Source organism: Schistosoma mansoni, chromosome W, assembly GCF_000237925.1.
Source record: "Schistosoma mansoni strain Puerto Rico chromosome W, complete genome".
Lineage (NCBI taxonomy): Eukaryota > Metazoa > Platyhelminthes > Trematoda > Strigeidida > Schistosomatidae > Schistosoma > Schistosoma mansoni.
Genome location: NC_031502.1, coordinates 16,429,369 through 16,444,247, shown reverse-complemented (window position 1 = coordinate 16,444,247; position 14,879 = coordinate 16,429,369). Strand labels below are relative to the sequence as shown.

Here is a 14,879-nt window from a genome sequence, read left to right as displayed (position 1 = left end):
CAGGTGAACTCAGATGTTTTGATTAGCTGGTCTAAAAAATGGCTTATGCCTATCAACGCGGCTAAGTGTATCTAAGTGGACATTAGGGAGAAAAAGTTAAATCGGTGCAGTATAGGGGAAGAGTAAGTTCTCGTGGTTCGATCTTGCAATGATCTTGGGGTAACATTGAGGCACAACCTTAAGACTACGACCCACTTATCATGTTATGATCAAATGTCAATTCGAGGTCGGGTAGTCTTGGCTCAGTGTTGTCATTCAAGGCTGGTACTCAAACATGTGGACGACCTTGGACTGCTGCTAAGCTGAGTTGAGGTTATGACACAGAACACTGAGGTGTCAAAGTACGTTATGTTAAGTGATTAATATCAGTGATGCTAAAATGTGAGGGCAATGTAGCGAATATTCATTGATGTTAGACAATGAACCTTCTCAGCTATCATATCTGGTAGCTTTCATCTGGATTCAGGGTTTTGACACCATACCATGATTTTTATATTGATTCACAATCCGAATATCCGCTTGTATTGAGGTGTTAGGAAGTTATTTTTAGGCGACAATGACTACAGGCAATTGACCGAATAGGGTAACGCCTGTTTAATGTTGGTAAGTACATGTATGTTTCTGAACCTGATATTGTCGTCAGTTAACTTGAGCATGATAGATTTAGTTTTCAAACGGATATCTGTTTCAAGGTTTTAGAAGCTAATTGAATGATAATAAATGTTGTTTAATCTCCGTAACGATTGTTCGTAGTGGTTCTGTGGAGCCTTCAGATTGATGGGTCTATGACTGCGAAGTATTTGCTCAATCCCTAACTTTTTTGTTGTAAGCAAATGAAGGTTTCTTTATTGTCTTTTTTAGTACAAATTAGAACCTAGTGTGGAGATGCATTGGAATTTGGCATTAAACATTTGTGTTTGTTTTCTGATAATTTCGTCTCCATTACATATTACGCAGATAAATGTTTAAAAAGAAAGAGGTTCATTAACATCTCATAATGTCTCTTTTTTAACATTTAGGACCACTACATACATGTAGCAAATATTATACAACTAGCTCTTTTAACGATTTCAAATGCCCATTTCTGATTCTACATTTTGTGTCAATTCCCAACACAAACTTTTAACTGTTTACACAGATTCAGCTCCAAATTCCCTGTCAGAACTTAATTGTCCTAATGTATTAGACTCACTTGGTACATTTGACCATGAAGGTACAAGTAACCGCACCTCTAATGCAGAAGCCGTTGGTAATTCTTTCGTCACTTTTGAGGTTTCCGAAACCGAAACATGTGCAAGCAATTTATCAGACGACTTCCAAACAGCTCCAGAATACTCGTTGCATACTGAAGTTTACGTACCAGCAACTTTCCCTAGTACACTGTGTCGTTATACAAATCAGACAAACACCGATAGTTATGGAGATATTGTTTCTCAGAATTTGATGTGGCTAGCTGAGGAAGCTGTACATGCGCCTCTTGATGTTATGACGGAACTTCCTCAGGATACAAATCTCATGTCTGATGTACACCCGAATTATAAGGCAGATAGTACTTTAGAAAGTCATTTCTATGTTACCCTTCCACCTCATTCAGAAATCTCTGGAGCCTCACAACCATTTTACAGTCTCCAGGACGAAAGCATTACTTCTAATAATGGACGTTCTGAGCAGATCCACATGTGTGTTGATAGCACAGTCCAAACTTTCTCATCAGAGTTGGAAGTAACTTCAGATTTAGTTCGCGTAAGTGGTTTCACCAGTGAATCGAAAGACAACATAATACCGTGGCCTAACTCTAGTGAAAGTTGTTTCTATAATTCTCACTACTTCAAAGGTGTTCCAAATTTTTCCATGAACTCATCTCTATGTATTCATACGATGGAACCACGTGAAGCCAGTGGAGAGAATTACGTTAATGGTTTTACCGTATACCAAGGCCCTTCAAGCTCCAATGAATTACTTGACCAGACTTTTGAATATCCAGTCTGTGATTTCTTTCCCACAGATGGTCATAATTATAATTCTTACGACCATTCTAAACCATCTTATTATAATTCCTTTTCCGAAGGATTTAGTAGCGCCGTAGTTTATCCAGATTGGGATCCAAACAGTTACGAAAGTGAACAACATGATTGCTACAGTGAAAGTATATTCATCTCCGGCTTTCCAGACTCGGTCACACAAGATAATGCTTATGTTTCCACATATTTAATTCCTAATCAAAACTGTGATTCTCGTTTAAAACAGTCAAACAGCTATCCGGATGCTACGGTACACGTTCCTTTCTGTACAGCATATGAAACAAATGCAAATAGTTTTCAATCCAATAACTCAGTCCAGTGTACACATGCATTTGAATTGCCTTCGGTAAGTTTTCTTGAGATCAACTGTTTCATTGTTTAAAGTGACTACTAATTAAAGGTAAAATACTGCATTGTCTTGCTATTGATTGTAGATTAGCGGAGAATTCGGGGACCGAGAATTTGTCAATAGAAAACGTTCATGTCGGGATAACAGCATTTAGCTGTTTTACTTATTTTTTTTTGGTATAAACTGGCCATCCATGGCATTGTTATATTTCTGGGAAGTTGCGTAACATTTACCAATTACAGGTTTGTGCACTGGCGTTTAAGCCACACGCTGAGCAGTCAAGTAGTATCTCTAAATCTCATCCCAATCAAATTAGGTGGTGCGGATTTTGAGTCTATTTCCTGCTGGTCCAGTGATGGATGGTACTTTCCTGGCACACCTACTTGGAACCTATCTATGTGTTGTTTTGATCGTCCTCATATTTTCTTTAAGCAAGAAGTCTTAAGATTTTTCTGTATCTAGTTTGATGTAAGTGTTCTGAATAAACTTAAAGAACTAGCTCAATGAGCATTGAGGTGTGACAAAAACATTTAAATGTAAATTGGCGTCGTAATTACTATGCCATGATGTCCTCGATTAGGACAGAAGTATCGAGATAAAGTTTGGGACGCAGTAAATTTTTGTGTTATTTTATTTAACAAGTATATAACTTTGCAATGAACAGTGGATTTGAACAAAAGTAAATTGGAATAAGTATCAGTCACCAAGTATCAGTATCAGTCAACAAGCGGAATTTAGACAATAACCTGCGTTTCATCAAAGTAAGTGTATATTGACATAGAAGAGGAAATAGGCGATTTTAGTGAGTTATGTTTACTAGTTTGAGTTTAGTGTAGATAGGTGGAACTCTTGAAATCTTCTTACTTCTGGTTCAAACCCGGATAAAGGAGAAGGGCATTAAGAATGCCATCCCGTTGAAAAAAACCTTTCTGAGAAACATTAACCACAAAAAATCATTTTAACTATTTATACTCTGCCATAAGGATCAAAGAGTCTTTCTTCAGGGAAGTTATGGTGCATCATGATGCCCTTTCTGACAACCGAAGCAACAATCAACATAGATACATAGAATGTCTGGAAAATTTGGGAGACCTGAAACCCCATATAAATAGCTGCGAAAGTGATAAAGTATAATCTGCCAGTACCTGGAATGAGAGGAACCCATTGGATGCAATCTGGACAGAAAAAACTCGCATCCAGCGAGGTGCTGTTGTACTCTAGTCATGAAGGAAATGCTTCGCAAACACATGTATTTGCACCGATGCTCTTCAAAGATGCACAAAGATCGCCTGTAGGTTGGGAACTTCATGAATCCAGGATCATCAAAGCACCATAGAAAACAAGGGCAGTTGCCACAATAAAGTTCATCCAGTGCTATGAGCACGCCAATCATAGAAGTAAGGATTGATCTTACTCCAACCAAATTGCGACTATACGGATTATTGCTGAGCGATTCATTGAATGAAACTCATCACTGTACATCAACCTCCTTGACTATGAGAAAGCATTTTGATAGTGTGAATAGGAGAAACGTGTTGAATCATCGACATTATGGAGCACCTGAGAAGACCGTCATCATCATACGGAACTCTTAAAATGGACTACACTGCAAAGTCGTGTATGGAGGGCAGCTGACAGACGCATTCCAAGTGAGGGCCGGAGTCAGACAAGACTGCTTACTTTCTCTCTCTCTCTTCTGGTGTTTGACTGGATTTTGAAAACCCACACATCTGAGGGGAAGCACGGAATACAATGAGCAGCTTGGATGCAACTAGACGATTTGGACTTCACAGATGACCTGTGTCATCTGTCCCATACACACCAACAAGTGCAAATGAAGACAAAGAGTGTAGCAGCAGCCTCGACATATAGAAGAGAAAACCAAGATCCTCAAATACAACGCAGGAGAAACCAACCCCATCACACTTGACGGAGAGACTCCGGAAGAGGTGGAGGCTTTTATATACCTGTGCAGCATCATTGATAAACAAGGAAGATCCAACGAAGGGGTGAAAGCACGGATTTGTAAAGCAAGGTCAGCACTCCTACAATTAAAGAATATCTAGAACTCATAACAATTGTCAGCCAACACTAAAGACAAAGTTTGCAATACAGACGTTAGGACGGTTCTATTATACGGAACTGAAGCTTGGGGAACTACCACAACTTGAAGTTTTAAAGGCAAAAGGAAAAGAGGGAAACGGAAGAAAAAATACATTGGACTGAAAATCGTAGACAGACATCCGAAGAATGAATTGTACTTGGCAACAACTGGAAAGGAGAGCCCAGGACAAAGTTGTTTAGCGATTCCTGATCAGCAGACTATCCTCTAAGATGAGTAAGAGGAGTTAGAAAAAGAAGAAGCAGATAGGTAGATGTGGGCTATTCGTTACGGTAGTCATCAGATAAAGTCCTTACAGATTGGTTTCGACTATAGATAGTTTAATTATTCTTATATATTTGATGCACATAAATCCAGTACAATCGAGCACCAAAAATACAACACAAAAGGTGCTAATATTATTATAATAGGGAAGATTTTGAATTACAAAAGCTCATCGCATTATTGTGAAGACTGTGATAAAAAACGATACATTGGACCTCAACCCACAGAATGGTAATAGACCGATCGATGCTAGTCCTAAACAAAAACCAGCTTGATCCATATATGTCAGTCTTTCACAGATTTTAGTACTTCCCATGCGTTTGAATATCAAAACTGTTCTTGGTCAAAATGAAATGAAATTTGTTTTTTCATTGTTATTGTTTTTAAGCATACATTTATAACGGAATAAATCTCGTGAACTTGGTGCAGTAGATAAGCCTGTAACATCGAAGGATAGTATAGTCTAGCCAGACTTTCATATTTTCAAAAAAAACTCTGTATAAAACCTCATATGAGCCACGTGACTCCAACACACATTTCAGTCTCATCACAAGTTTCTTAAATGGATTCGATGCTGAAGCCATTGGTAGTACAAGAAATTTCGGTCAGCATAATTCCTGACTAATGTAAAGCAAATTGACAAGTCTGTTAGCCTTTTTTCATATGCTTCAATATAAATGTTTATGATTATTCTAAGCGCTTTATCGCATGATTGGCAAACTGCTTTTAGACCCCCAATAACAGCAACGGGTCACTTTAGTTGAAAAAGCATCTAAGCTTCAATTGAGCTAGTAGAATTCACAGTTTATGTTTCTTCGCCATAGCGACTTACTGCAGGGAAATTAGACCACCGCCACCAAATTAGCATATCACCAGTTAGATAAGTAAGTCTTTAATCACAAATTCCTATCTAATTTACTGGACATCGGTTATTTCGGAGAATCATCATTCAGCAATACTCCTAGCACCAATAGTATTGATGAGCAACGTACACACCTTACCCTCTCAATTTGAATAAATTACCCCAAACGAAGCCTTCCTTCTCATCCAAGTAAACAAATGTTCTCAGTAGATATCGAGTAAAAGTTATACTGAGATTACGGTTATCTACAGCTGCACTTTCAGTATAATCTAGTGATAAGTGCACGAGTCAAATTATATGAAGTCGCGCTTCTACTTGCAATCCGGTGATTGAAAACCAAGTGCTTAAGCTATTAATGAGTTTTTAAGTACTAATACCAAGGTTGGACTTAATAGGTTTAAATAAATTGAACATTGGGTAGAAATCTAGTTATAATTACATTTTTTGTGATATTTCAATGAGTAGAAATTTGCATTTCTGACGTTTCGTGACTTGATGTAAGTCTCCTCTTCGGAGTGAATAAATCAAAGTTGATAACCGACTAAATAACAGTCTTTAATATTATCAAGCGCACACGGGAACCTAATTATTATTTTCATGGTGTTCTTACCTGTAAAAATTAATTTCATTATGGTTTTAGCATTCATATAAAAGGCGTTAAGCATGTCTAGGACTGTTGTTAGAGATTCTAAAAGAACTGCTTCCTGTTTTCTTGACTACATCTAAGATCTGCCTAAATGTTTGATTTTTACCTTTATTGGACTCCACTACAGGGCTGAACAGATAGCTCCCGTGATCTTGTAAACTACAGGTTAGTTTTTGGATAACTTAGATACTAATGCTTTCATAACAAGTGGGATTTGAATCTTTTTCTTTGACTCGCCCTAACTAACAAATTATTTATTTTTATCGCCCTGTTCTTTCTTGATTATATTCTCGAAAAAGCTTTACAATATACGATAAACAGTTCAAAATATTTTGGTTCTGTGATTTGATTTTTACTTTAAGGCAACATTTTTGACCGATACAGATCAGCAATCAACACGTAATGTTTCCTCTGTATACACACCAGCTGTGGTTTACCCTTGCAGTAATACGAAGTCGGAATCACTTCCTAACAATACAGAGTATTCATCTGTGGGAAACGTCCCAGCCAAGTGTGTACCTGTGATTCCCCCTATCATTTCTGAGAATAATAACACAGTCTCCAAAAAATCGAAATGGATTTGCACTCATTGTTCTTTGAGTTTTACACGTCCAAGTCACTTGGTAGATCATTTGCGTATTCACACCGGTGAAAGACCTTACAAGTGTATTTTATGTGGGCGTCAATTCACTCAAGCCTCTAACCTTCGCCGACATCTTTCAAGTCACAGAGCCTGGCCACCAGTATCGTCTGTAACTACTACTGCATCCAATGGGCACCACGATTCCGAAATGGTTCCAAAAAACACTGAAGTAAGCGTAGGTTTGTAGGATTACTGTGCATTTAGTTTTTCTGTCTAAGATCTTTGGTGGTATCGATGTAATCAGACTTTCGAATTTTGCAAGTTATTTGCCTTACTTTTCTTTATAGCCTCTTTTCTAGTTTTATCTATGCGGAGTTCGACTATTTTACTGTTACTCAGATGATCAAAATCCTCATTTGTTACTTCCACCAGTGAATTTAAGTACTTTTGTTCAAAATTATCGAATTATTTTTGATTAATTGGTAACTGAGTAAATAGAAAACTGAAGTGAGAGCAAAACAAAATGGACTAATTTGTGTATAGTTTCTTTATAAAGATTGTGAACAACTATGGGATCTTCATAAATTTCTTGGCTATCTTCATTATTTCGGGAGATGTTTTGTAAACATATTCTCACCACATCATTGTGAATAGCTCATTCGTTAACATCTGATTCAACTTGATTTGATATTTTTTTTAAGATGACGGTAGACACATCGGGTATCTTATCCAATCGAATTTATAATAATTCCGTACACGTTATGCTAGGTTTGTTCAGGTATGTGCTTATTACAGTGGGTGTATTAACATTAAAGCACTTGAATTTGTGCATGTTTGAACATGTGTAGGTTTTTTAAATGCATTTCGCGACGACCGCAGATACAGTTTATCTGTTAAAGACATTACATTTACATGTATGATTTAAGGGTTTAGTATAAACTAATCTTTACTAGTGGGTTTTGGTTTTCTATCTACTATAGGTAGTAACTAACTCTACTTCATGTCGCCATGTGTCTCCCAAAACTTGGATCTGTCGATTTTGTGATCAACGATTTGAAACATACATACAACTTCGGGCTCACATAGTACATCATAAAGACAAGCAGGTAATGTCAATTTAGACAACCATATATATATATATATATAGGTACTCTTGTCGAGGTTGTAAGTTTGGAATTGTTTGTTGTTAGTGTTTTTTCAAATTTACCGTCAACACTGAATCCTTTCTTGACCGAAAAATGTCATTCTTAGTTAACGTTATTCTTTCGTTCCCGCTTCTGTTAGTAATGTTACAACACTAGTCCATAAATTTGTTGATAATGTGTTATCTTAAATTTGATTGTTTTGGATTAATAAGACTGTGGACGAATTATATATCAGGTTCGACCATGAAGTATTAGTCTAATGAGTATCCTGTCAACTTTAGGTTCAAACTTTAAAAGGCGAATTCATGTTCCCGAATCTGGACTCCATATTATCATTGTCCTACCTTACATATTGAGTACCTGGACCTCTTATTCATAGACAAGTTGCAGAGATTTTTATTTGACTCGTTATATGATAGTGTTATAATAAAATTTATATGCTCAAGATTCATATTGGTGTTACGTAATTGACGTATTCAACCGCTGTAGGATTTCCAAATGATTTTTATTTTTCAGGTTTATGCATGTGTATTTTCTGATTGTAACTCCTCTTTTTCATCACCAAACGGTCTATTAAATCATTTGCTAGAAAAACATCGAGGTAATAGGAGTGACAAACTTGCATGTCATACTTGCGACCAAAAATTTCACGGTAATTTTGATTTTAATCTTATGATGAATTTTATTATATTCGTTCTTATGCTTGTTTTTTTTCGTTCGTTATGTACCATTCCTGTAGTTAGTGGCTTGCGCTCCAAAGTTTCAGGGGTCCTCTTGTTAGGGTTGACAAAAGTATGTCAGTTACTGATATTTTCGTATTGGTAGTGTAGTACTTGACCCGTGAACTCGATATTACACTATTCATAGCAATAAGGTTACTGTGATAGAGGTTAGATGTTGTATGGAGTTACAGTGTACCTCTTTCTGAGGAAATCGTGAAATGGTTTTGGTGATATGCATCATTTTTAAGAAAGTCGTTTGTTGATTAAGGAAATGTTGAGTGTTATATTAGTGCAGAGGCAACGTCGTGGTTAAAGCAAGAAGCTTTCACTGAGTAGATCACAGATTCAAACCCTGGTTTACTTGTCTCATTTCACGTGTCCAGGTAGCATCACTAGCTCTCGCAAACAGTGTGGATCAAAGCTGAGTAATATAAAACTGTATTTGCTAAATGAGTCACACTATGATATGATATTCTTTTCAATCCCAAATGACTTCATACTCTTGTGTCGAATATCCGTGTGCTAAACCAATATCCATGAATATTTTGATAGGCACTTATGAAAACGTTTTTGAATGTTCTGAAGTAAATTTAGGTTATGACTATTTAAATTGTAAATTTTTCTTAAATCATGTTATCAATTAATAACTATTTATTCAACAAACTAATAGTCTGATAGTTAACAGTATTGTACCTTGGAGTTACAAACGTTTTGCTGTTTCAATTTAAAGTTATTTTAATTTACGGCGTTTTTAATTTACCGAAATTTCATGATATAGTAGAAATTCAAACTGAGAGTTTGTATTAAATGTAAACATCATTGTTCAGCACCATTGGAAAACCGTTGTAAAATGTGTTGTTTTATCCTACCATAATATTAAATAGTTTTTATTGTGAAAATATACCACTTACTATGAATCGGTTATTAAATAGATTCAGAAGACATGAAGACAGTATGTACTGTCAATCACTAGCAGTATGTATATTGATATACTGACTGATTGCTAGACCTAAACATAATTTGATTTCCTGATTCTTAAATTGTCAAACAAATAGTTTTTGAACATTCTTTGATAAAAACTTCGAAAACGTTACTAATAAACGAGATAACTTTCACTTTTTAAAAAAAATGCAGATTTCTTGCATCTTGTTCGACACTTGTTACCTCGACGTAATGGATCTAACTCCGGTTGTCCCCTGCTGTATATTCGATCAAGAAAAAAGGAAAGTAAATTATTGAAGAGGAATCGTAAAGTTATTTCGCACCATAGGTCTACTAGTGCACAGGATGGAGAACGAAGTTCAAAGTCGTCAACTGAATACTACAGTACTGCTAATTATTCGGATCCGACATTCCGTCTACTTCCTTTACAAAGATTCAAAAAAGACGATTCATTATTTGGATTCAAGTAAGAAATTATTTCACATTTATTGTACAACTGATTTTATAGTTCCAAATTTTTTTTTCACTAACTTAGAATGAGTATGGAATGGAAATATAGCTATATTCATGCGCACCTGATTTAAGTGTTCTGTCACCTGAATGCTTTACTAATATGACCCTTTGAATTGTTTCTGGTTGTTTTTCATGATGCATCCAATATTTAAAGCTGGTTGGTATCATGTATGCAATGTCTTTACTTTAAACTAGGAAAATTGATCCTGTACTGGTTAATCATCCCTGTGATCCATTTGTTAAAGTTTATTGGGAATGCTGACTGGACATTGAATATAGTATTGATAAGAATTATGTCACGAGTGTAGGAGTTAAGTTATGTCAATTTCCCCTAGAATTCTGAATCTATTAAACAGTCGTTTTAAAATCAATGACGACCACTGATCTCGATCCATGGCGACAAATGTCTTCGTAAGTGGTTGGAAGCATTTGGCAAGGAACACTGAATTTAGCCACCCATAGTGTTTACATCACGGTAATTGATGCTCCTCTGGATATTTGGAACTGTTTTGTCTACTGATGTCGAAAACATCACTGAGCTTTTCAGAGTTCAGTACTGAATCACTTAATATGAACATCACCTTAGACATTTTTAAAGTCCTATGATCACTAAGAACTAGGTTTGATGAGACAATTACTATTCAGTAATCGAATAGCGTTTCTTTTGATCGACAAGTAAGTTTACTAATTTGTAGTGGCGAGTGTTAACTGACAACCTGAGATTCTTAAGATATGTAATTTTCACTTATAACCTGAAAGTTTAGAGTTCTTGCGTATTCCAAGTTCTTTTGACGCTCCATAGTAGTACTCCGACTGAGGTGGTTCTCATAATGTTGGATTCACTTTTTCACGTAGATGAAGATTAACATAAAATTAATTTAGTGAAGTATTTCATATGTTTCCTAACAATTATGATATCGTTATTTTTCCGGATTATTACAGGTGCCCGTTTTGTGTGAAAATTTGCAAAAGTCTTAAACATATCCATACCCATTTGTCTGAAACACATTCAAGCCTAATGAATCTTTCAGTATTCAAATCTACCTTGTCCAAAAAAACCGCGAATGATGACACTATTAATGTTGTTTCCTTGCTGCATAATACAGATTCGTCTTTCAGTGGTGGTGACTCTTCTAAAACAGCCTTATTTCTTCTTCAACTAGAGAAGTGTATGCTATCGCATGGAAATCACATAGAATCTAACAAGAATGCTTCACCTAAAATATTTGTATGTAAATTTTGTGGCAAAAGCTTTCAAAAACAAAAGTTTTTCAGTGATCACGAGTTGATGTGTCAACAGGTTAGTTATATATTTTAGAGTTTGTACTTAACTATTTCAGACTTTTACTTTTGAAGTCCTACTTTTTTTGTACATGATATTCTGGATACTATAGACTCGATTCAATGACCATTCACGGTTAGAGAATATTCACTAAGCTTTGATGATTAGTTGGTCCACATAATATCTTTCGGAATCTATGTTGGTTTAAATTGTCCAACCCATCAACATAGAGGGCGAAAGTTAACAAAACGAAAACGAATGTTTGGAAGTAGTTGTTTTTGACGGTAAGTACTAAGTAGTTCAACAGGGATTTATGAAGTTTTGTGAAATATAATATTATGTATATTCTGAAAATAATTTCAGAATGCATGCCAGGTGACAGTATACAAACAGGATATGATTAATACAAAAGAAATGCAACATTAAAAGGTTAAGGTAGATTATTCAAAAAGACGTGATCTATAAATTGTCTTCATTGGATATTTTTCACAAAAATTTTAATAATGTGAATCATATGGTGTAAATGAAATGCATCATCATAGGTCATAGGATTTCGGAGAACAACACTGTTATGAGTCATACGTCGTAAAAGTAATCAGTCTTGTAAGCAAGATTTGTCTTTAATAAGCTTTGTAAGAAGGACGCAAAGGAAGTGGCACAGATAAAACATCATAAGCTTTTTGAAATGGTAGATGTCACTGAAGATACATCGGTTAGGAATAAGTATTTTCTTATAAGGAGGACTGGAGCTTCGTGTTTGCGAGTGAATATTACAGCGAAAAGCTATCCCAGTTTCTTTATAGGGTACTTAGTATCATCTACAATAACTAAGCATAGAAAAACACCGAAATTTACCGTCATATGTCTATCGTTATGCATCTACTTGATTGCTCCGTAACATACTGACCATAATTTGTTTCATTTAAACTAATAAACTGTTCTTTACATACTCTTATAATAACGAAACGACCCAATTAGGGCAAGGTTTGGGGCTTGCTAAGAATAACGTAAGGGATTCACGACGTAAGACTGTAATATCGTCAACAGATAAGACGTCAACATCTAGGAAAGTTTAATAATTGTGCGTAATCGTAACATTGTTCACACATTTAAAGTCCCTATAGTTTCACTAGTGGAGTGAGATGTAATTGCTGATGTAATTCTTTCAAGACAGTACCAGAAGAGCGAAAAATATCGATGTATTGTGCAAGCGATGACAGTGAATGTATTTCTGACATAGTCGTGCTCTACACTAATATATTCACAACCATAACTCCAACACAGTGAAGGGAACTACTTTCTTTTTCTTCTCCGCCTCGCTAACTAGACAGAAAAGTCCGGTGTTGTAATGGAAACTTTGTTTGTGACGACCCCAGTAGAATAAAAAATGCATTGAAGTTAATCGGTTATTTATCAGTTACAAGGATAAAAATTCATAAACTGTATGATTGTCGCTAAACACAATGATAGTAAAAATATATTGAAGGTGCATATAGTAACGCAACGAAAATGTGTTGAAACTTGCCCTTATATCCACCCTAAATTTACTTTATTTGATGTTAGCCTCCTTCCTCATAGATTATATTTCAGGATTACACATCCTCAACAATTTCAAAGATAATGGTAGATTGTAAAGTAATTTATATAGGGATTAGATTTAGAAGGTTATTAGAAAGGTTGGTAGTAATGAGAAGAGCACGAAAAGATATTTGGTCACTACTTTAAAATATTTTATTAATTTTTTTGGTACCGGGGTGTTATCTCTATAGAAAACTGGACCAAGGGTGTTGTTATGTCTCATTTCGATACAAACGGGCTGCGACGAACAGTTTACGTATAACGTGAAAAATTTCTCATCACATTACTGATCTCTGCCAGTAGTTCAATTTATTCCTGGAAAATTGAGTTCTCTTGCAATGACTCTCTCACCAAAATTTTAGAAAAGAGGGATGTAGAAATGCATTAACAAGATCTTCGACATTAGTTTAAGTGTTCGGAGCTCTGTATATACAAACGAGGGGTAAACTAATGCTCAAGGTATTAAATAAGGTTCAAACTAATTCTATCACACTACTGGGAACATTTTATCCAACTTCATTAGTTGATAGAAAATCTAGGACATATAATTGATATCCATGTTTATCCTCCCTGTTGGAGCGATATAATAGGTAGTTTTTAATGTTTACCTCTGAATCAGTAACTGAATAAAAATTTCATGATTCTGTGACAACAAAAACAATGGTTCAGGTAACAGAGATGCGGTCCTTGAGATACATGTCTTATTTAAAAGTGAACCCGCATTAATAAGTAATAAGTTCAGAAAAAAATTATAAGTTGTGGAAAAACGGTCAAAATCTTTGCTAATGTTATGCTTCTTAGGAGTGACTAGATGTTGGTTTGATTCATAAGTTTAATCTATTGGGTTTCAGTCTAAACAGTCTAGAGTACAAGGGAAATCTGGAATTACTGTTGTCTAAAAGAAATTATTGTGTGGGTAAGGAATATTCCTTTCTTCAAATCTTTTTAGCTGTTAGGGATGATGAAGGGTTTGTGAGGCTCTAGAGAAAATAGTGCACAGCCTAAAACCCCTTCATCAGTATAATCAATAAACTGAGGAGGAATGTTATCAAACTTTACAGATCCTTCGTAACGTAAGGGTAGATTGAAACTACATGGGACAAACTGGTGACTCTAAGTTTTCTTAGGTTGGGGCTATGTAGGTCTTTACGTGTGAAGACCACGTATAGTTTATTCAGTTGGCTTAAGGCGTATAATTCTAAAAGATTGTCTACTGCCTATGGGTTATGATGGCCTAGGATATTACTAAGTCGATCAACTTTTGTTGATGAGGTCTTGTTAACTTTATGATTCGAGGGATCATATACAGTTTGGGAATGGTCGTTTTTGGTTGTTGAAGGTTTAAAAACTTTTCAAGAGTGTGCTTTGAATTCAGAAGGTTTTCCTGGACAGTATTTTAATTTCTAGGATCCTTTAGAGGACTCTAAACGGCTGTTTGATAAAAAAGCGACGTCTGTGTTTTCGTCTCTGCTGCTCCATTTAGAGACGTAATATCGGGAGCCACAAGATATATATATATATGTATATATATATACTTTAATAAACCCTATCCGACCACACTAATTGCTTAATATTCAGTGAAACAGTTGTCTTTACAACCTCCGAGTAGTAACTATTGCTACTTATTTGGCTACCGACGCTATCAATTATATATTTGACATGGCCGTATGAACCACATGCTCTCCTAAGACTATCTCATGACATGGTAAGCAGAGATGGATAGTGGCTAGCAGTGGAATCCAGGACGCGCGTTTCGTCCTATTTGGGACTCGTCAGTTGTATGTACCTGCATCTCAGAGTTGATGTTCACTCTGGGACTCGAACCCAGTACCCTCGCTCCAAACGCCATC

The 14,879-nt window shown here is 35.8% G+C and overlaps 1 protein-coding gene across 2 annotated transcripts in view; it reads left to right on the top strand.

Moving 5' to 3' along the window:
* Positions 1 to 290: 290 nt before the first annotated feature.
* The window catches only part of Smp_150780.1 (putative queuine tRNA-ribosyltransferase), a gene marked incomplete at both ends in the record, with an annotated part of 22,110 nt that continues 7,521 nt past the window's right edge, over positions 291 to 14,879 (top strand). The window contains 7 exons of one of the 2 annotated variants that reach the window (XM_018788766.1): positions 291 to 341; positions 1,835 to 2,367; positions 6,627 to 7,076; positions 7,828 to 7,953; positions 8,509 to 8,644; positions 9,849 to 10,122; positions 11,112 to 11,469. In XM_018788766.1, the coding sequence (XP_018654275.1) occupies positions 1,852 to 2,367; positions 6,627 to 7,076; positions 7,828 to 7,953; positions 8,509 to 8,644; positions 9,849 to 10,122; positions 11,112 to 11,469 (1,860 nt within the window). Of the gene's footprint in view, positions 342 to 1,074; positions 2,368 to 6,626; positions 7,077 to 7,827; positions 7,954 to 8,508; positions 8,645 to 9,848; positions 10,123 to 11,111; positions 11,470 to 14,879 lie in introns of those variants that run through there. The other variant, XM_018788765.1, reaches the window with a different exon arrangement.